The sequence below is a fragment of the Panicum virgatum genome, chromosome 2N (genome assembly GCF_016808335.1).
Source record: "Panicum virgatum strain AP13 chromosome 2N, P.virgatum_v5, whole genome shotgun sequence".
In the NCBI taxonomy this organism is placed as follows: domain Eukaryota; kingdom Viridiplantae; phylum Streptophyta; class Magnoliopsida; order Poales; family Poaceae; genus Panicum; species Panicum virgatum.
The window spans coordinates 4,608,059-4,630,037 of NC_053146.1; the positions used below are offsets into that span (position 1 = coordinate 4,608,059).

Below are 21,979 nucleotides of genomic sequence, written 5' to 3' on the forward strand. Positions count from 1 at the left end.
GTAGATGTCTACTCCAGTTGGTAACAGCGCAGCCAATGCCTCCGGCAACGGCCCCGCTTTAGGGTACTCCCTAAAACTTTGGTTATTTATATTGTTTATGCTTATATGTGTGATAAGTATAAACATGTTCACATGTTTTCTTTTACTCCTTAAAGTCATAGAAATATTGCTAGTTTATACATCTAATTTTGGAATTAAAATATACCGAAAATTGCCTAGATTTCTAACAGTCCCTGCTCGCCCCCGCCGGCAGCGCGAGGCGCCACATCTGGTCGGACACGGTCAGAGTTAGGTAAACGTCGTCCGGGCAGGCCGCCTCCGACGCCGTCCTCTGCTCGCCGCCGAAGAACGGGTACAGCAGGATGCACCCGGCGACGCGCGCCGCGCCGGTGGCGAGGGCACCCGACCCGATGCGCACTGTCATGTGGTGCGCGATGTTCCCGCCGGCCGAGTCGCCGGACACGAACACGCGGCCGAAGTCCGCCGACTCGGCGAGCCACGGGTCGGTGGTCGCCGCGGCCTGGGCGCGCAGCCAGGAGAAGAGGGTCTCGGCGTCGTCATGCGCCGCGGGGAGGCGGTGCTCCGGGGCGAGGCAGTAGTCGGCGGAGAGCACGACAGCGGGCAGCTCGGCGGCGAGACGGAGGCAGGCGGCGTGGAACTCGGGCGAGGCGAAGCTGTTGATGACGAAGCCGCCGCCGTGGAAGTAGACGAGCACGGGGAGCTTCTCGGCGCCGGCGGGCGGCACGAACACGCGGAGGCTGAGGTTGTGGGTCTCTTCGTAGACGACGTCCTTCCATCGGACCGGTGCTGGCGCGTCGGGCGAGGGCTCGGACGCGTCGCCGGGGAGGACGAGCGGCATCTGGACGCGTTTGACGGTGCCGTCGCTGAGGAGCTGGACGATGCCCTGCAAGTCCTCCACGACGTGCGCCGGCACCAGTTCGGAGGCTGGGACAGCGGACGCCGGCGTGGTTGTTGACGACATGGTGGTATACCGACAGGGGACAAATTTTGTTGGCGGCTAGCCGGCTACCGTTTGGTGGTAGCTGGCGTATGTTGAGAAGTGGATTGCTTCGGCTAGCTGCTGCAGCCTGCGGGAGGTGTAAAATTAATAATTGGCAGTGACATGTACCTAGCAAATCAGTTCATTTTCTCTCCCGAAAGATGGTTTGGTCAATGAATCATTATGATACCATCTCTGATTCACAATGTTTGTCCCATCTATATGCCTAGACAGCTTAAAATTGGGGCATTTCTTTTTTGAAATCAAATCAAATCTGCTCTTTTGGAACTAGCCCATCAACCCGTGCTCCTGCACAGGATAATTAGAAATTATATAAAAATGATCATATAGCTAATAATTATAATTATTTATTTCACACACTTTTTGATGTATTAAATATTCTAACACGCTCTAAAATACATATTCATCATTATCTAGTTGCAATAGATTTTATTTTGCATCACATCTCCATTTATGTTTAATACATATCTAATTGATCCATTTGTTTGTAAATTGATATTCTTATCTCTTCCATTATACATGAATATATGGTGACACATATCGTTGTTAGTATTTTATATAAATAATATTATAGATAATATATTAATAATGATATAATAATAATTTAGAATTTATATTAGTGCATATTTTTATATTTATTATAACTATATAATTTAGATTCAGATTTAAGGTTACTTTGACTTTTAATAATAACAAAATTGGATAATTTATATACAAACTTAGGAGGTTATTTGCATTATTTTTTATAATGGTAGGTGGGTAATTTACATGAAGATTAGAGGATTAGTTTAGATTTTTTTATAATAGCAGATGTGGATAATTTAGATACACGTTCGATAATTGATGCGAATTTAGGGGGTTATTTGCATTATTTTGTATAAGGAAAAAGTCTATTTTTGACACCTCAACTCTTGTCTTTGTCCAACTTTAACCCCCAACTACAAACCAGGGCACAATAGACACCCTAACTACTAATACCATTTAACTTTGGCACCTGTGCTCCTTTTAGATGGTTTGGCGCTAACGTGGAGCGGGTTTGACCCGCCACGCTGGGCACAACCGCCAGCTCGGACGCCTGCGCCTTCCGCAGCGCCTCCCCGCCTGCTCGTCACGCGCCGCTCCTGCACCGCCGCAGGACCCGCCCAAACGCCGCCGCTGGATCCCTCTGCGTGCCACCACTGGGCTGACCTCCCACGTGACCTCCTCGAGTCTGTCCTCGGTCGCCTCCCCGTGCCGCACCGTCTCCGCTTCGCCATCGTCTGCGCCTCGTGGCAGTCAACCGCCGCCGCTGCCGATATTGTCCTGCCGCGCGGTTCCTGAGCCTGGTGGAGGGCAGTGCTCCTGTTCGTTGATGCCAGCCGCGGCGCGAGCTACGACCTCCGGTGCTGCTTCATCGGCGACGACGATTGCGATGATGAGGTGCCGATCTCGCTGGAGATGCTCACGCCGGACAGACTCCCGTACGAGGTCTACGAGAAGACCATCGTCATGGCCGTGCTGCGGAGGATTGCACCATCGGGAACCTGGGGCGGCTATGCCGTGCTGCCCATCTGCCAGCCCCTGTCCCCCTCACCGTCGCCCGAGCAGGGGACACGAAGTGGGCTCTGCTCGAAACGCCGGTGCGCTGCTGGGTCGACACCGCCGTGGCAGCGTCAAGCGGTCTACACGATGGACGCCACGGGCGCTTCAAGTGCACGACCACCGACGTCGAGTTCTTCGTTTGCAAGGCCGGAGCCGCCTGTGAAGCTAGGGACGACCGCCTTCCCAGGTGAGCGTAGGTGGACCGTCGCCGCCTCCGCTCTCCCGTGGTTCGGGCCCCTGTCTGCCGCCGTGCGCGCACCTCCAGCCCTCAATCGCCGCACTCGTGGGCGGCACCTCTCGCGTCGTGGTGTCCCAGAATGGCGTCCTCGTCCTCGACCTCCGCCGCCGCGCAACCTTCTTCCCCAAATCCGGCCATCCGCGATTTGCCTCCTCCGGTGAGTCCCATCTCGATTTCTCGCGCCTGCACCTTCTCCTTCCTCCTCTGCGTCGAATTTAGTGCTCACCTGACCTATTCCCCTCCTGCAGCGCCTCCCCGCCGTCGGCTTCTGCCCGTCGCCGCCGTTGCTCGCCGCGCTGCTCCTCCGCTGCAACTTCCCTCCGCCCGAGCCCCTGGTGAGCTTTGCCCTGTCCCAGACCATGCCGCTCGTGCACCGGGGCACCAGAGATGCACCGGGGCTCGTCGGGGAGGGGGAGGCGTTGTGCGCACCTGGATGGAGAGGGAGGGAATGAGTGGGTGACACGTGGGCCCCACATGCCTACGTGGAGGTCAACGCCAGCGTGGCGTGGTCAAAACCACTAAACGTTGGTCAAAACAGCTTTTCCCCCGCCCAGGTGTTAAAAGTGAACGGTTTTGACAGTTGGGGTACTGGTACTAGACGGTTTTACAGTTGAGGGTTAAAATTAGACTAACACAATAGTTGAGGGGTCAAAAGTGGACTTTTTCCTTTTTATAATGGCAGGTGGTTAATTTACAAGAAGATTATGGGATTAATTTTATTTTTTTTATAATGACAGAGGTGGGTAATTTAGATACATATTTAGGGGGTTACTTTAGTCTATTTTCATAATGATAATGATGGGTAATTTATTAGAAAAAATTACATATCCAATAACTATTATAATTAGAGTTGTCGGATCGATGGCCGGATGTTTCTGATTTTTGTGATAATTTCCAGAATTTCTCTATTTTTTTAGTTCCTATATGGCTTCATGTGGAGGCTTGGAAGGAGCCTCCAATTAGTAATAGTAAGATAGAACAATCACCATTTTTGCCAAAACAGGATTCCTGAGTCGTTGTTCTCATATTAGATAATTAGATTATGTCAAGTAGGCATTGCGGTGTTCAAATAACCTATTAGAGCAACTTCAATTAGAGCAACTTCAAAAGAGGAGTGTATCGGTATCTCGCTCGATATAGCAGCCAAAATTTCGATCCAACAAAGTTGGTATATCGGTTTGCTCGGTATCCAACTCGGCATCTGGCGTGGCTCGCTCGGCAAAGATGCCGAGGGGGAGTGCCTCTCCATCCGCTGTCCTCGGCCCGTCCGCGTCATCGCCAACCTCCCAGGAAGCCACGCCGAGCTGTTGTCCTTCCTGGAAGCTTTGGCCGGAGCTTGAGTTCCCGATTCCGTTGCTATCAAATTAAGCCGTGTTGTTGGGCCTCCGACCGATTCCCTCCATCGTGAGCTCCGTGGTGACATCCCCGACCTTCCCGACAGCTCGCCTAGACCTGTAGTGGGCCCAGTGACCTCACACCGGCAACCATGACTCTCCTTGCCGCGCCCCTAGCTCCCTCGCTCACCCACGCCCGCCAAGGACCCTATCGGTTTCGCGGTCTCCTCCTCTTCGCGGGGGTGCTGGCTCCCTTTGGAAAGCTATACAGCTAGCTAAATAGCTAGTTAAATGTGAATTTGACTAGTGGGATTTAACTAGGCTCTTAGAGATGCTCTTGCCTATTACATACCAACCCGAATGTTGACTTTCTTTAATTTGGTGGCACGTTACATTTGTCTCCAAAGTTTCCACGATCTCTTCGGAAAAAATTGGCAGGCCATGCCCAGTTGACAATTTACAACCGTGCTTGCAGATTTTACAATATTTGTTTACTCAGTGCAAGCCTTATCTTGATTTCCCAACTCAAAACTGCTGAAAAAATCGCGTAGATCTTTACACGCAGTTAAAATTTCGCATACACGCAGACAAGACAACAATAAGTCGTGGTACAGGATAAAACAATTCATCACTTATTAACCACCGTGCACGAACCGCCTAATGACCCGGATCAGCTCGTCCGAGGCCTCCCCGCACGGCTCCCTGACGAAGAACGCGTGCCCCTGCCCGCGGAAGACGATGAGCTCAACGGCCTTGCCGGCGGCCCTCAGCCTCGCGACGTAGTCCGCCACGCGGTCGTGCAGCGCGTCCTGGTCGGGGTCTAGCACGAGCACCGGCGGGAAGGTGTCGCCGAGGTCGCCGAACGGGACGCTCCCCGGCGCGAACGGGTTCGCGGTCGGGTGGTCCTTGGTCGCGCCTGCCGGCAGCGCCAGGCGCCACATCTGGTTGAACAGCGCCGTGCCCATGGGGTCGCCGGGCGGGGACGCCGCCTCGGACGGCGTCGGCTCCTCGCCGCCGAAGTAGGGCCAGAGCATCACGCACCCGGCGAGCCGGAGGGGGCCGAGGGGGAGCCTTCCCGAGCCGTGCCGCACCGAGATGTGGTGCGAGATGTTGCCGCCGGCCGAGTCGCCGCTGACGAACACCCGGCCAAAGTCGGCCGACTCGGCGAGCCACGGGTCGGCAGCGGGGGACGCAGTGGCTTGAGCACGGAGCCAGGAGAAGACGGTCTCGGCGTCGTCGAGCGCAGCGGGGAGGCGGTGCTCGGGCGCAAGGCGGTAGTCGGCGGAGAGCACGAGCGCCGGGAGCTCGGCGGCGAGCCGGAGCGCACCGGCATGGAAGTTGATCACCTCGAAGCTGGCGATGCAGAAGCCGCCGCCGTGGAAGTACACGAGCACCGGCAGCTTCTTGTTCACCCCTCCCCCGCCGGTGGTGGTGGGCCGGTACATCCGCAGCCGGAGGCCGTGCGTGTCGTCGTAGACGACGTCCTTCCACTCCACGGGCAGGTCCGACGGCACGCCGCCCACGAGTGGGAGCACCGAGTAGTCCGTGGACCGCCTCACCGTGCCGTCGCTGAGCAGCTGCACGACGCCGAAGCAGTCCTCAACGACGACGACGTGCGGCGCTGCCGCCGAGCCTGGAACGGCCGACGCCGCCGGCGTGGGCGACGACGACATGACAAGTCAGTGGAGACTGGACACTGCAACTGAACTGAAAGGCTTAGCTGCTAGCTAGGCTTCAGCGAAGATAAGCTCGAAATGAGCAAGGGGTCACTGTTGGTGAAAGGGCTCCTCTCAGCTCACGGTGGCCGTGCAATTACTTGTCCGGTCATGTTCGATCCGTAGTCTCCCAGCCAACCCGATGAGGACGGGCCTTGAAATGCAGGGTCTTGGGCTTTCGTGGCGTTGCCTCCACCTCGCATTCGGCTCACCCTTTTTCATCTTCAAATCTAGCTAAATCATTATTGACGTAACATAGCTCGACGAAAATAGCGGCAAGACGAGGAAGATGGTATGAATGCTTTGCTCAGGGGGTGTTTAGTTCCCAAAAAGTTTTCTACAATACCCATCACATTAAATCTTCGAACACATATGCATGAAGCATTAAATGCACTTGAAAAAATAACTAATTACACAGTTTAACTGATTAGAACGAGATGAATCTTTAAGCCCAATTAATCCATGATTGGACATTAATTACCAAATAACAATAAAATGTGCTACAGTACCCAAACCTAAACTTTTTCACCAACTAAACACCCCCTTAGATAGCATTTGGATCATCTAGAATTAAACTTTAGTCCGGATTCAATTTTAGGTGACATTAGGTGATTAAACTTTAATTCATCCCTATTTGGAACCATGATCGGAATAGTAGATTGGATATATATATATATATAGAAATATTTTTTTTGCCCTTGCATTTTGCTGTTACGCTTGTATATATGAGCATAATGTCATAATGTGACGTAGTTTGGTCTTTTTGCGGTTGGTTTAGTCCAAATTAGATGGGTTTTGAGACTAATCTTATGTAAAAAAAATTCAACTTATATATGATGATTTGACTACCAGTCATACGTGTGATTTCTAATATTTTTGAATTTTTTAGCTCCGCTTCCTCATGTCTGTACTAACGAAGTCCATATTCCAAGAAGTTAGTTTGTTCATTCTTCGTTATAGTACTTCCCAGAGACTCCGTGCATGGTGAAATCGATGGAATTTCGGAACTATCACTTTGAGCTGAGGGGGTGTTTGGATGGGGTGACCCTCCTTTTAATCACGTTTAGTCATCTATTTCCGATCCCAACAGGGGTGACTGAAAGGGACTGTTTGATGAGATTTTGTGCGATCAATCTAAAATATGATTCAATGAATGGTGTATATGTATGGGTCATACGAGAGGAACTATAAATTAGCTGCATGAACATCACGTTACGAGAGCTGGCTTGTGAAGCCCAAAACAGATAAAGAGATGAGAGGCTAAAGAAAAAGACGGACAAGCTAGCAAGTATAGATTCTCATACGAATTCCTTATAGGGTCAGCGGCACTGCAAGCTCAGCAAGCGGAGGAGGGGCAGTGGCGCAGTGAGCTTGGCTTCTGGAGGAGGGCAGTAGCACAGGAGCTCGGTGATCAGCGGAGGAGGGGCAGCGGCGCGGGCGAGCTCGGTGAGCAGAGGAGGCGGCCGAGCTCGGGTGGAGTGGGGCCCACATGAGAGCGATCTTTGGAGGAGAGCTGGAGAGAGGAGAGCTCGGAAGAAGGGAGATTTGCATAGTCTGTTGGCTCCTCCACCCCTTAAAAGCTAAATGGCTAGATAAAGGACTAGCCAAAGAGAGATTTAGCTAATGTGATTTGGAGAAGTTCTTGGTGATGCTCTTTGAGATATCTCCCAAACACCGACCGAGAAACTCGTGGATAAGTGCTGCTTTGTTTCACATGCCGAACAGATAAGCAAGCCTGTAGATTTTTCTCAACAATCTATGGGTCGCGCCGGGTGGAAAACCTAGGGGAGCGCATCACCTGAGCCCTGCCTATATAAAGGCGCGTACGCCCTAGTGCAAAGGGCCCTTTTCCAATCAGCCAAGACGCAAGCAGAGCAGATGCAAGGGAAGCCGAGGAGATCGTGACACATCTGCGTCTCCATCTTCCTCGTTCAAGTTTGCATCAACCCGGCGGCGGCCCTCGTATTCAGGCTAGCCATCCACTGTCAGCAAGGAAGGCCATGATGCCCCTATTCATCTTTGGAGGTGTGGAATGTTGATCTTCTGCCTTCTCTCAATCTTCCTTTACAGATTCCATACACGCATGTCCACTGGCGCAGCAAAGGAGGGGCGGTGGCGCGGCGAGCTCGGCGAGTGGAGGAGGGCAGCAGCAAAGGAGCTCGGTGAGCGGAGGAGGGGCGGCGGCGCGGCGAGCTCTGCGAGCGGAGGAGACGGCCGAGCTCGGTGGTGTGGGGCCCACATGACAGTGAGCTTGGGAGGAGAGTTAGAGAGTGGAGAGCTCGGGAGAAGGGGAGATTTGCCTGTTGGTTCCTCCACCCCTTGAAAACTAAATGACTAGCCAAACAGAAATTTGGCTAGTGTGATTTAGAGAAACTCTTGTAGACGCTCTTAGAGATATCTGCCCAACGCCGACCGAGAAAATTGTGGACGAGTGCTGCATTGTTTCACATGCCGATCGAGATTTTTCTCAACAAGCTACGGGCGGCGCCGGGTGGAAAACCTAGGGGAGCGCGTCACCTGAGGCCTGCCTATATAAAGGCATTGTTTGGTTTGTTCTAGGAAAATCTTAGAATGGACTTTGACCGTCCATTCGGGATGTCAAACAAAGACAGTTTATAAAACCAACTCCAGAACCCCTACGCTAGGAACCATGAAGAATCTAATGAGACCTTTGACTGCGTGAGTAGAGAATGGTTACTGTAGCATCACTGTAGCTAATTATCAATTAATTACTGACATTAGGTTCGTTGCGAAAAGTTACATCCACCCCCCTGAAAAGGTTTTGCAAATAGACTTCATTTAGTATTTCATGCGGACAAGATTCTCTTATCGGAAAACGTATTCTAGGATTCCCTAGAAGGAACCAAATACGGCCGAAGGCATGTACGCCCTAGTGCAAAGGGCCCTTTTCCAATCAGCCGAGACGCGAGTGGAGCATATGCAAGGGAAGCCGAGGAGATCACGCCACGTCTGCCTGGCCTATTGGTCTTTGGGGGCGTGGAATGTTGATCTTCTGCCTTCACTCAATCTTCCTTTACAGATAGCATGCACGCCCAAACCCGGCTGCCAAATCGGCAACAACGGTGCCACTGTGAAGATGCTGAAGCGTGGTGTGATGAGGCCGGCGCTGCTCGTTGAGCCCACGACAACGGCATCGCTGTGAAGACGCCGAGGCAGGAAGCGATGCCAAGGCGGCGGGCGATGTCGGTGTCGGGCTGCCACAAGATAATTTTTTAAAATTATTTAAAATAACTTGTCCTGAATTTTATTTGTAAGGTATAGCCATTATTCGCGCTAGGGAGAATGGCACGGCGGCGTGACAGAGCTGCAAAGCTGGTGGCCCCGTCGCGCGGCAGCCAGCGGGGTAGCTGGACTCCAGCCTGTCAGCGCCACATGCGGTGGTCGACGAGCTGCGCGGAGCCAAAGAGCCGATCTGCGACTCGGTGCCTGAGCATGCGCTCGCATAACATGCAAACCCACGCATGCACGTGTGCCAGCTGTTGAGGAGAAGCTAACAAGCTACAGTGGCATGTAGCCATGCACGAAGTAGTACGTGGCTACGTGCGGCACCAAAGGGAGCAAGATACAGAGAACAAGTGCATCGACGTGCAGACACCTTGCCACGGGGTGGGCGGGCAGGGGCCTGGCCCATCCTATGTGTAGTTTTGCACTAAAATTTCGATTTTGATCAAATTATTGGATAAATTAGCACCGCTGGCCCACCTAACAATGGAAAATGAATTTCTGGCTACGCTCTTGTGCCTTGCCACTACGATCAGCTGCTACAACGTCTCGTCAACACAGCTCGCAACCCTGCATCGACTACCCACCCCTACAACGATTACGGCGCCGTTCAAGACCAACGAGCCGGACGACAACGCGGGCGGGAGGGCCGCACGGAGATGATATTCCAACCATGCCACACACGCTCATATATATGTGTGCTCGTAATGGAGGTTTTGGGCTAGCGAGTTAGACTTAATTTAGCGAGACAGTTATGTTAAAAATATCCACCTCAGTTAATATATTTTGCGAGGCGGTTGTCGTAACCGCCTCGGTTAATAACAAATGACCACCTTGGTTAATGCCTGTTAATCGAGACGGTTATTTTTACTGTCCGCCTCAGAGGATTTTTTTTTAAAATGTCACGATTAATGCTTTTTTTAGCAGTGTCTATAAATACATTTCTAGAGACAAGCGTATTACCCTCCCCCTGCAAACAATATTTTTAGCAGCAAAAAGCAGAGGCGGGTACCTTTTTTGCGAGGAGCAGAGGCATGTACCTAACATGTCTCTACAAATGTATTTTTATCCAGCACTACAAACCCAGAGCTGCACATCTCCACATCAAGCCGGAATGGCAAACAGTTCATACAAACCAAACATACAAACTGATATTGAACAATTACAAACACACATTTAAACATACCGACGAACCTTACAGTGTACTAGGGGACCGGGTGCCCCTGCAAACAACATTTTTAAAAGCATAAAAAACATGGAGGGTACCTCATCCACCTCTACAAATGTATTTTTACGCAGCACTACAAACCTAGAGCTGCACATCTCCAAATCAAGCCAGGATGGCAAACAGTTCATCCAAACCAAATATACAAACCGACATTGAACAATGACAAACACAAATTTAAGCAAGCCGACAAACCTTACAGTGTACTATGCGACCGGTGTTTAATGAGCTCACCGTATCTTTATTTACTGTTCAATTCCACGACAATATAGTAATGCAACGCTTGAAAGCGACCAGAACCTTACGTGAACTGACGAGCAGCGTGCCAGCGTCACGGCCGGCCTGCATGCCTTACGCGATGCGTCCACACAAGCAGAGCCTGGTCCCGGCAGCGGCCCTGAGCTCAGTCAGCTGGCGGGCGCCGCCGCGCCGCCGTGTACGAACGGCCGCAGCACGTCACGGATCATTTCGCCGGTGACCTCGCCATCGTGCTCCACGGAGAAGAACGCGTGTCCCTTCCCCGGGAACTCGACGAACTCGGCGCGCTTTTTCCCCGTGGCGTTCAGCCGCGCCACGAAGTCCTTGATCCGGTCGACCAGCAAGTCGCGGGTGCCGGCCACGACGAGCAGTGGCGGGAGGGCGACGGAGTCCAGCGCGGGGCTGTCCGGCCCGAACGGGTTCGCCAGCGGGTGGTCCCTGCTCGCCCCCGCCGGCAGCGCGAGGCGCCACATCTGGTCGGACACGGGCAGCGTCAGGTAAATGTCGTTCGAGCCGGCCGCCTCCGACGCCGTCCTCTGCTCGCCGCCGAAGAACGGGTACAGCAGGATGCACCCGGCGACGCGCGCCGCGCCGGTGGCGAGGGCACCCGACCCGATGCGCACGATCGCGTGGTGCGCGATGTTGCCGCCGGCCGAGTCGCCGGACACGAACACGCGGCCGAAGTCCGCCGACTCGGCGAGCCACAGGTCGGTGGTCGCCGCGGCCTGGGCGCGCAGCCAGGAGAAGAAGGCATCGGCGTCGTCATGCGCCGCGGGGAGGCGGTGCTCCGGGGCGAGGCGGTAGTCGACGGAGAGCACGACAGCGGGCAGCTCGCCGGCGAGACGGAGGCAGGCGGCGTGGAACTCGGTGGAGGCGAAGCTGTTGATGACGAAGCCGCCGCCGTGGAAGTAGACGATCACGGGGAGCTTCTCGGCGCCGGCGAGCGGCGGCACGAACACTCGGAGGCTGAGGTTGTGGGTCTCGTCGTAGACGACGTCCTTCCATCGGACCGGTGGTGGCGGGAGGACCTGCGGCAGCTGGAAGCGCTTGACGGTGCCGTCGCTGAGGAGCTGGACGATGCCCTGCAAGTCCTCCACGACGTGCGCCGGCACCAGTTCGGTGGCTGGGACAGCGGACGCCGGCGCGGTGGTTGACGACATGGTGGTATACCGACAGGGGGCAAATGTTGTTTTGGAATAGAATAGACGTGATCCCCGAGTCGTTGCTCTTAAGGTATATATATACTTGTCAAGCAGGGTAAGTGCCAAGTGTGACGGTACCCGCCAGAAAAGAAACGGTAGTGCACTAGTGCTACGACTGTGCTACGTACTAAGACATCCCACCGAAGCAAAATACGTGTCCACTCACCACGTGTCCAGTACCGCACTATACGTATTTGCGTCCATTTGTTCCTTATCTTTACATTCGTATTTTCGGAGCTGATTGGTTGCCTGGATTTCAGCTGATCCAAAACTTTCATCATGCAACCAATATGCAAACAGCGCATGTTTGATTGGCTATAGTAACCACTGTGTCTCTTCTGCAAGATTTCGTTCTCAACCAGGCTGCAGTTTGAATACGGGCAAATTTTTGTTTCACACGTACCGCGCATGCTGCATGGGCTAGAGAGCAGCAATGCAGGGCCAGTGCGAGTCTCTCAAGATCACCAAATAAATCGCTCAGACGGTTAAAATTTGGTTCATTATTAGATGTTAATGAATCAAAGAGAGTAGTGATATATATATAGACGCAATACTTGTTACCAAGTGAAAGGAATTCCGACCCCAAATTATACGGAATAATGTTTGGTTGTTGTGAATTCATCAAAACTCAGTCATCAACGACCGTCCACTGTGCTGAAATCGCCGTTTCTTATTGATCTATTTCACATCCTCAGGCGCTTGGAATCGATCGATATTATTCTCAGTTGCTATGTGTGAACACACGTGCGAAGGTAGCACTTTAGCAGGCGCGAGAGAGATGGACCGAGCAAGATAAGGCAATCTCAACCGTTGGATGCTAATTTTAGATGCCTCTTGCTGTCCAAATATATTTGTTGAAAAAACGATCAACCTAGCATATATTGCCCCCATTTATTTCTTCACATGGTAAATCACAAGTTGCAATTTGCATACCAAAGAAATCTGTACTTTCGTTACGATAAGTAATGAAATTCGGAGAAAACCCATGGTGAAAAAAAAGTAAATCACAATTTGCACTGCACGGCATCTTCTGATTCACTCATCAGTTAACCACCGTGCACGAACCGCCTAATGACCCGGATCAACTCGGCCTCCCCGCACAGCTCCGTGACGAAGAACGCGTGCCCCTGCCCAGGGAAGACGAAGAGCTCGACGGCCTCGCGACGACGTAGTCCGCCACTGGTGGGCGACGACTACATGACAAGTTGGCTACTGAACGGTGAAACAGTAGACTAGGCTGGACTGGGACCCATCGGTCAGCCAACATATATAGGGTAGTCAGTAGTTTTTTTATAATAAGGGCAGCTCGAATGTATGGAATGTGAGGGGGTGCTAAGACCGTGCCATGTCATTTCTGCTAACTTAGCAAAATTTACTCCAATGTATAGCACCTCATTGCACTCATCCATGGATGAAACTAGGCCCACAAGCCGCAGCCTTCCCCCCTTCTCTCTCCTCTAGCAACGGGTGCCCAAACAAGATACCGGTGCTAGAGATTGCTAAGTTAGAGATTGCTAAGCTAGCACCGGCACTCCAATGTATAGCACCTTCTCTATTCCTTTCTCTCTCCTCTTAGCACCTCCTTGGAACACACATTGGAGCTGCCCTAATAGGAAAATAGAGCACTACACTGCATTTAAGAAGGAAGCAAGCAGGGTCTTAAGCCTAGCTCCGCGGTAGGAGCAATAGGAGCAGGGCGGAGTGGTGGGGGTGGAGGGAGCGAGGCACAATGGAGGTGGGCGCGGAGGTGATGGAGCACATGGCGGCCGACGACAGAGCACATGGCAGCCGGCAAAGCTCGGGGCCGAGGCGGGCACGGAGCTTGGGCGTGGCGGAGGCGGGCGAAGAGCTGGGTGGCGCGCGAGGTGGATGGAGGGAGGGGAAGAAGGGATAATGAAGAAATAGAAAGGAAGAAAAGTAAAGTAAAAAATTAGGAAATAGGAAGAAACAAGAGAATAAAATGAGGGGTATTTTGGATATTTAAGTTTTTTATGTATTTTAAACAAGAAGGTGAAGTCGTTTTGTCAAACATTTTCTAAAATGACTTCAGCTCCATCGGAGAAGCCGCTCCACCAAAAGAGCCGGAGCTGGAACTATTTTCGGAGGAGTTTGAGACTTGTCAAACAGACCCTAAAAAAGCTAAAGGAACTCACACAGACAGAGGAAGCTAACTTAAGCACTTGATACATTGGGAACTAAGTCAAACTCAGGCCACAGACCGTAACACTTCGTTCTTGATCAAACTGAACACCCGTAATGCGGGCAGAGATCGATACTAAAAAGTTCTCCTATTTCTTTAATTCCAGACCAAGCTGTCACCATTAAAACCGGCTACTTCTTCAACGATAAATAAATGCTGAAGGTTTGCCTCCCATCAAGTTTTGACATCTTGCACATCATCTGTCATAAGACGATGATTCAGATTTGCCCTTTTTTTTTTGGAAAAATTCAGGTTTGCCCAGTTGGAAACCAAAAACAAGACCTCCTTTGCAAAGCCGCATGCGAGCAACGAACCGTGAATTTCTATTCCACGAGCGAGATTTTCCTCACGTGATAGTTATGGTCCGTGCCAAGGAGGACGAGACGTTATCGTCTACTCCACGTGTCAAATAGGTCACAATCCCGATGGGCAGCGATGTATACAACAGTACAAAATGGCCTCCCTCCGTCCCTTTCTATCTATGGCTTCGCCTATGTGAGGGCAGCCTAGCTACTTCCCAAGCTACCAGCTATGTCTTCCGCAGGCACAACCGCACAAATCACGCAGCAACCTTAGACCTTGTTTAGTTCTCAATTCTTACCGTACTTATTACATCAAATCTTCGAATACATGCATAGAGTGTTAAATACAGTTGAAAAAAATAAATAATTACACAGTTCAACTGATTGGCACGAGACGAATCTTTTAATTCTAATTAGTTCATGATTTGACATTAATTATCAAATAACAACAAAAGTGCTACAGTACCTAGAACCCAAACTTTTTCGCGGACTAAACGCAACCTTAGCGAGTCTGCAGCGAAGATAAGGTCGAAGTGAGCAGTGGTCAGGGTTGGTCAAAGGGTTCCTCTCGGCTCCCAGGTCCCAACACCTAAGTGGACGTGCCTTGAAATGCAGGGGCACGGCCGCTCGGGCTTTCGTGGCTTTGCCCCCACCTTGCCTTCGGCACCCTTTTTCCTCCGAAAATCAAGCTAAAACTCTACTGATGTAATCTTAGCCTGATTAATTCTAGAATCCTTTGAATAAAAAACATGCGAATCTCTTTGATTTTGGTGCTAGTTTTGTAAAAAACATCAAATACAGTAGGTCGAATGAGTGAAAAAGACATGCTAATCTTCTTGATTTTGATGCGGATACTAAAAATTAAACAATTAATTACTAGGATAATACACAAATGAGAGGTTACATGTATCTTTTTTTAGCTCCATAATCTATCTGTAAACATTAGAATGGAGGGAGTATCCGGTTGGCGTTCATATGGTTCATAGGGACTAAATTTTAGCCCATATCACATCAAATAGAATCTTTGTATTTTGAGGTGTCAAATAAAATCTGATTATAAAATTTTTGCATAGATTGGTGCTAATTTGTGAAACGAATCTAATGAGCCTAATTAATCCATGAGTTGCTATAATGATGCTGCAGTAACCATTCGCTAATCATGAATTATTATACCTTATTAGATTCGTCTCGCAGTTCAGATCCGGGATTTTGCAATTATTTTATAATTAAATTTTATTTAATATTTCTAAATACTAAAATTCTCTTTCATTTGGACATGAACAATAGTCCCTGGATCCAAACATTATTCGGTGAAGAGAGGAGAGGAGAGGAGAGAGGAAAAGCGGCGAGCTGTCCGAAGAAGATTCATCATATTTTAAGCTTCATAATTGCTTCATCCACACGCTAGCCCTGCTCCCCATACGTCATCATCATGCGCTAGGCGCTGGCCCTGCACCACGAGCAGCACCGGCCGCCTGGCCGCTTGCGGAGGCGCGAAGCGACCTTGAGTAGGGCGACTGGCGAGTGGGCATCTGGACCACCAACAGACGCGACTAGCGGAGCAGAAGGCCGGCGAGGGCGACCACCTCGGCGTCTCTGTCCGTCAAACTGAATGTTTATCTTATACCTCCTCCAATGGTTACTGTTTTGCTAGCTTATAGAATATTTTCTCACATTTTAATAGAAGAGAGAGAAGAGTTATCCCTTGTTCAAGAGATGGGCTTATACACGCACTTCGAGGTTGCAAAGGTATAACATGTGGGGCTATTCGTATTATGAGATGAGATATGTGCTAAGAGATAGATCATTAAGGTAAGTACAACGGTGAGACAACCTCGTAGATATGCAGAGTTTTTTTTTCGAAAAAAAAAAACCTTTCGGGAAGCAACTAGTGAAGAGAGAATGGTGCTGTCATCTCATTCGACATCGGCTCCCTCGCGTGCTCCGAGGCGAATTAACGATGCGCATTACTGCTGTCCGACTCGCTGCGGCTCGTCGACGGAGTGGAGGATCCACCGCACGTGGAGGAATTTGATTGACGCTGCTGTGAGGCACAGGATAGCGCTGCTGTGGATGATGGCTCTGATGATGGTGCTGTTGTGGCTGCACATGGATGATGGCGCTTCTAGAGGCACAAGAAACAAAGGCTCTGATTATGTTGCTGTTGTGGCTGCACATGGATGATGGCGCTTCTAGAGGCACAAGAAACAAAGGCTCTGATTATGTTGCTGCTGTGGCTGCACATGGATGATGGCCTTCTAGAGGCACAAGAAACAGAGGCTCTGATGATTTTGAGCCGCAGCTGTGGCTGCACATGCTAATCACCGCGTTCGGCATGTTGGAGCGGGAATGGTGTGAGAGAAAAATATTGTTGGCCTGGCTGGAGTTGGAGGCTGGAGCTGGAGCAATGTGAGAGGAAAAATTGTAGCGCTGGAGGGCTGGAGACCAGCCGAACACAGTGAATGATGGCGCTGCTATCTCAAAGTCGCTAGGTTAAGGACATCCAGGTGACGAAGGTGCTGGTGCTCTGGGCGACGAGCCAAGTGATGCACGAACTGTTTTTATGTTGATGATGGTGACTTTATTATTATACTATATCATATATTCTTAAGATCATTTTATATGAATATATATGGGTTTATTTTAAGAATTATACGAATTATTTGAATGTGTAGCGCGTTATCTTATATATACAATAAAATGGCTACAAAGATCAATTATGTACTAGATTATTATGAGTTTGTGTGCGAAAGGATGAATTAATCATGCTGTAGACATCTAAACATATAGCTTATTGTACACGCTGTTTGTTCCGCTATCTATTTGTGACAAAAAGATAGCAGATGTCTGCACTGTTGGACTTGCCCTTAGAGTATTTCCAAGAGCTCCTTATATTTTTTCCCCAAACTTGTTGTTTGACAACTCGCTAAATAGGTATGAGGAGTTAAAAAAAGTTCGTCTCTAGTAATTTTCTATTTATTTTTACTAAAAAAAACAGAAAATGTGGTGCGATAAACGTGTGCTTTTCCTTCTCCCGCCGCCTGCATCTGTTGTTCGCCGCGCCTCCTTGACCTTGAGTGTCTGCCGCCGCCTGCATCTTTTGGCCGCCTCCCCCTCGACTGTCTGCCGCCGCCGCACCTGTTGGCGGCCTGAGCCCGACAGGCTGCCGCCTGCAGTATCTGCTGCCGCCCCTCGTTGACCTGCCGCTGCCCCTCCTATCAGCAGTCCTCCGCCAAACAGCTGCCCTCCCTGATCGGTGCCCAAAGACATTAGAAATTGAGCAGGTCTTTCTCTATGGCTGTTAGGAAATCGCTTTTGCAAAGAGAATTAGATTCGATGATGATTCATCATATCAGCAGCTTGAATTGTACAAACTTTTTCCAACAAAAAAGGAAGATGCGGAGATTATGTCCATGGCCATCATATTCATGTATTGCCTACCAAGCCTGCAGCAGATACTCATGTATTGCCTAAAAAAATAGAACATCATAACATACGCTATCATGGGCTATGCCTATGCATGCGGCAAGAGGATCATGGCCTATACGCTGTGTTGTATATCAGCAGAGCTTGATCATGGCCTATACACCTATACTGCCAGTGACAAGTTGTTGGCATGAGTTTTTTTTTGGTGCACAATACTACCATATATTACTATATCTGCATAGGACTCGTATTACTACTATCTGCATAGGACTCATATATAAAGATCGTACGGTTAAGATTTATTCTATACTACTGAAACATGATCAGTGGTACAAGGGAGTATAACTAGATAATATAGGTAGTATAAAGATATTATGGGAAAGATTATTATCCCTTTTTTAATTATCATTCTCTTTTCATAATTTGATTATCATCCCTTCCTTTCTCACATTCAACTTAGCATTTACATCCCTTCTCTTGTCTTTCTGTCACGATCAAGCGACAGCCTAGGGTTTCTGCGCCCGTGCCGGAATCGCCGCCGGGGAATCGTCCCAGGCATCGCCGCCAGTCGCCTTCGTAAAGTCGGCCGCGGCACGACGCCGGGAAGTCGGACTGCGCACGCCCCGCCGCTCGCCGCCGGGATCCGGATCGGGCTCCCGCTCGGCACTCGACTCCTTGGCGGCGGCGGCCCTCGAATCTCTGATTTCCCTCCGCCGCCCCTGGCCAAAGCCGGCCACTGATCTGCTCGCCGCCCGTCCACGAGCGCCGCCGGCCTCGGGTTGGATCGACGAGGGCACCGCGGCCCTGGACCTACAGTGCCTCGTGCTTGCGAGGGCGCTGCAGCCGCGATGGGCCCGCGCGTGGTGGCCTGGGGGCCAGGCCGATGGCCTTGGTGCCGCCGGCCCTCCGTGCGGAGGCCCTCTCCTTTCTCCTCCCCTGCGGTGGTGGCCTGGGGGCCAGGCCGGAGGCCCTCTCCTCCCCTGCGGTGCGGCGTCGTTGAGACCGGTGAGGCCAGCTAGCTCCCTTCTCGAGAGACAGGCATAGTCGAAGTCTGATACTCCGATTGCTTTCTTTGTTGCGTTGTTTCAGCCATGGCTGCTGCCTGCTGCGCAAGGTGATCCTGAGGCGTGTGTGGCTGACTGCACCAACAAAATCGGAGCCTTTGCACCAAGTGCAGCCAAGATCAACTGCTGAAGTACTGATCCATGAATGGTGGCTTTGAGAGTCATTCTCACTGGCAGAGTTTGATAAATGCTATGCAGCAATTAGGATGTTCAGAGTTCAGACAATGATATAGTATATATCATAATGATAAAATAAAAATAACCAGCTCATGCTATCCACTAGCTGCCCTTTAATTGAGGAGCTGCAGCTTGTATCTTTTGATCAGTATGATCTCCTCCATGTACTCTGTTGCTAAGGTTTAATTACAGTTTCTCATCCACAAAAATAAGATTGTCGTCGAAACTGTCCCTCACTAGATTGGCTGAAGGATCCATATAGAAGGGCATAGGAAATCATGAAGTGGTTTTGAATCATACTCTGCTTCTGAATGCCAAATAGGAAAAATCATTTGTACTGTTGATCAAATAAAGCAAGTGAAAGGGAAAAGTGTAAGCAAAGATCTAGCTTGTTTTTTTTTTGAAACAAAATCTAGCTTGTATTTTTACTTGCACAGTACAAATACGAGAGAGCTTTGCTTAGATTTTGAGGATAAATGCTACTTGTTTTGTTCTGAACATGAAAGCACCCCGCATCTATATTTTGCTTGCACAGTAGTTAGGCAGGTTTGGATGATTATTGACTGGCTATGTGATAAGAAACACCAATCTTTAACATGATTAGTTCTGCGGCTCTTTGGGGGCATTTGGAAGCTAAGGAATCACATGTGTTTTCAAAATAGACTTTAGCCAGGTTTGCAAAAAAACTATGGCGTTCCGTCATTGGGATGCTTAAGAACTGGGCTATGTTGTGCGCCGCCGAAGATGGTTCAACTGGTGGGTGCTATGTGATGGTGGCCACATTTAATTTCCAAGACCTTGTTTAGTTGCGCTGTGTAAAATTTTTGAAAGGATATCTTTCTACATTTGAAATATTAAACATAGACTAATCATAAAATAAATTACAGAACTCGTCTGTAAATCACGAGACGAATCTAATGAGCCTAATTAATCCATCATTTTAGGTTGTTTACTGTAGCATTAATGTAGCAATTTAGCATCTAATTACGGTCTAATTAGGTTCATTAGATTCGTCTCGCGATTTACAGTGCAATGCGTTTTTTATTTCGTCTAGATTTAATTCTCTATGCCGGTGCCGAATTTTTTTTTTTTTGGAATTTGAACTTTGCAACTAAACAAGGGGCAAGAGTAGAAGCTGCTGGAACAGAAGCCTTGCGACCTGGAAGTGCAGATGGAGGGGGCTCCCCGCTGCACAAGTGAGCTCGTGCATGATGACAATTGAAAGTCTGAAACCAAGGGCCCTCAGTCACAAAGCATAGCAGTAGTCTGTTTTCAGCCCGTTTAGTTACCAAAAATTTTCACCCAAAAATTTTCACCTCCCCTTTGAACACATGTATGAAGCACTAAATGTAATTACATAACAAAACTAATTACACAGTTTGGATGTACACGACGAGACGAATCTTTTGAGCCTAATTAATGCATAATTAGCCATAAGTGCTACAGTAACCCACATGTGCTAATGATGCGGTCAAAGGCTTCAAAAGATTCGTCTCGCGGTTTCCAAGTGAGTTCTGAAATTAGTTTTTTAATTAGTGTCCGAAAAACCCTCCCGACATCTGGTCAAATATACGATTTGACATCCAAAAATTTTCGTTTCAAATCCAAAAATTTTCGTTTTTGGAACTAAACAGCCCCTTTCTCCCTTGTTCTTTCAGGGATGTCTCTGTCATGGTAAAGTTTTAAGGGTGATTCTTGTTCTGCGTAGATGACACACGTCAATGCTAGAAAAAGACTTAACATAATCGGCGCCTTAAAACTAATGATTTTGTCCTGAACCAATTCACAGGATTGGGCCTCGAGTTATCCTGAATCAGTGCAATGCATTTGGGTCGTTTCATCTCCAGTGTTCACACGCATAGGCTTCACAAATCCAAATTGGAATCAGCTAACGATTGCGTGGTCTGCTACCACCATCGTGCAGGTGCTTAACCCTGCAACCGCTCCGGCAGGCGGCAGTTCGGCTGCAGCATTTCAGCGAGCAGATTGTGCGGCATGATGCTAGCTGTTAGCCCCCATCACAGGGTCTAGCATCTCCACAAACTCATCTCGTACTCGCCATGACTGGTTGCTGCGAGCTCAGTCACGTGGGTAGTGGCCGCCTCGGACCTCTGGCGTCGGGTCAGATGGAGATGGCGCTGCGGAGTGCATCATGGGGCGAGCACCCGCGGCAGCACGCGCGGTTATGGGCAGGGCAGAGGACGCCCACAACCAGGGCCGACGTCGTCCGCGGTGGCGTAAGAATGAGGCCAGGGGCCGTCGTTGCCCACGGTGCCGCTCGCGGCAAGGGCCGGCGGCGCCTGTCCACACCACGGGCGGGGATCCAATCTTCCGGTCGGCGGCGAACAGGACGCCCGACGCAGGTGGGCATGGGGTGTAGGCCGCCGCTGGTCAGGGGGCGCCGCCACTACAGCGTGGAAGGGAGGAAGCGAGCGGTGTTGGTGAGCTTGATGAGGATGGGCGGCGGCCTGGAAGGAGGACGCGGAGCTAGTCAGATGCCGGTGGTGGAGGCGCTAAAATGCAAAAAAAAAAATCTTTAACTTATATTAAGGAATGACAATCTTATCATTTCTAATGGATGGTTAGATCTTTCCTATACTACATACTACCAAGTGATAGTATTGTGCACCCTAAAAAATCTCTGTTGGCATCCTGGTCTACGCCTGCGGCCAGAACTCGGCTCGAACGCCCGCCGCCCACGCTGTTGCCGTGCCCAGTGCCTCCACTCCACCGCCCCACATCATCATCACATCAAATTCTGTCCGCCTACCTCACCTGCCGCAGCAGGCCGCAGGAGGCAGCGACCGACGGCACGCTGGGCAATGTGGCGGCGGGTGTGACAGATCTGCCCAGTTAAAATGCTTAATTAAACATAACCGCTATTATTTGACGCATTAGCTTAATTAAGTGTAACTTGACAGGCTGTTTCTAACCCACAGGCCGATCGAAACACACTAAAAGTCTCGCACGAAGGCGAGCGCCGAAGGTAACAG

General features: G+C 50.1%; 3 protein-coding genes and 1 long non-coding RNA gene across 4 annotated transcripts; 1 reads left to right on the top strand and 3 right to left on the bottom strand.

Annotated features, from left to right (window-relative positions):
• Positions 1–223: 223 nt before the first annotated feature.
• Positions 224–1,128, bottom strand: LOC120662280 (probable carboxylesterase 15). Its single transcript, XM_039941462.1, has one exon. It carries the CDS (start codon positions 980–982, stop codon positions 224–226), a length of 759 nt encoding a protein of 252 aa, XP_039797396.1. The 5' UTR covers positions 983–1,128.
• A 3,440-nt stretch (positions 1,129–4,568) lies between these two features.
• Positions 4,569–6,037, bottom strand: LOC120659391 (probable carboxylesterase 15). Its single transcript, XM_039937519.1, has one exon. It carries the CDS (start codon positions 5,845–5,847, stop codon positions 4,810–4,812), a length of 1,038 nt encoding a protein of 345 aa, XP_039793453.1. The 5' UTR covers positions 5,848–6,037; the 3' UTR covers positions 4,569–4,809.
• Positions 6,038–10,230: 4,193 nt separating this feature from the next.
• Positions 10,231–11,839, bottom strand: LOC120659392 (probable carboxylesterase 15). The gene has a single exon (XM_039937520.1). It carries the CDS (start codon positions 11,773–11,775, stop codon positions 10,765–10,767), a length of 1,011 nt encoding a protein of 336 aa, XP_039793454.1. The 5' UTR covers positions 11,776–11,839; the 3' UTR covers positions 10,231–10,764.
• Positions 11,840–17,501: 5,662 nt separating this feature from the next.
• On the top strand, positions 17,502–19,367 carry LOC120659393. Its single transcript, XR_005668991.1, has 2 exons — positions 17,502–18,750; positions 18,835–19,367. It is a non-coding gene; the product is annotated as an uncharacterized LOC120659393 (long non-coding RNA).
• Positions 19,368–21,979: the final 2,612 nt, after the last annotated feature.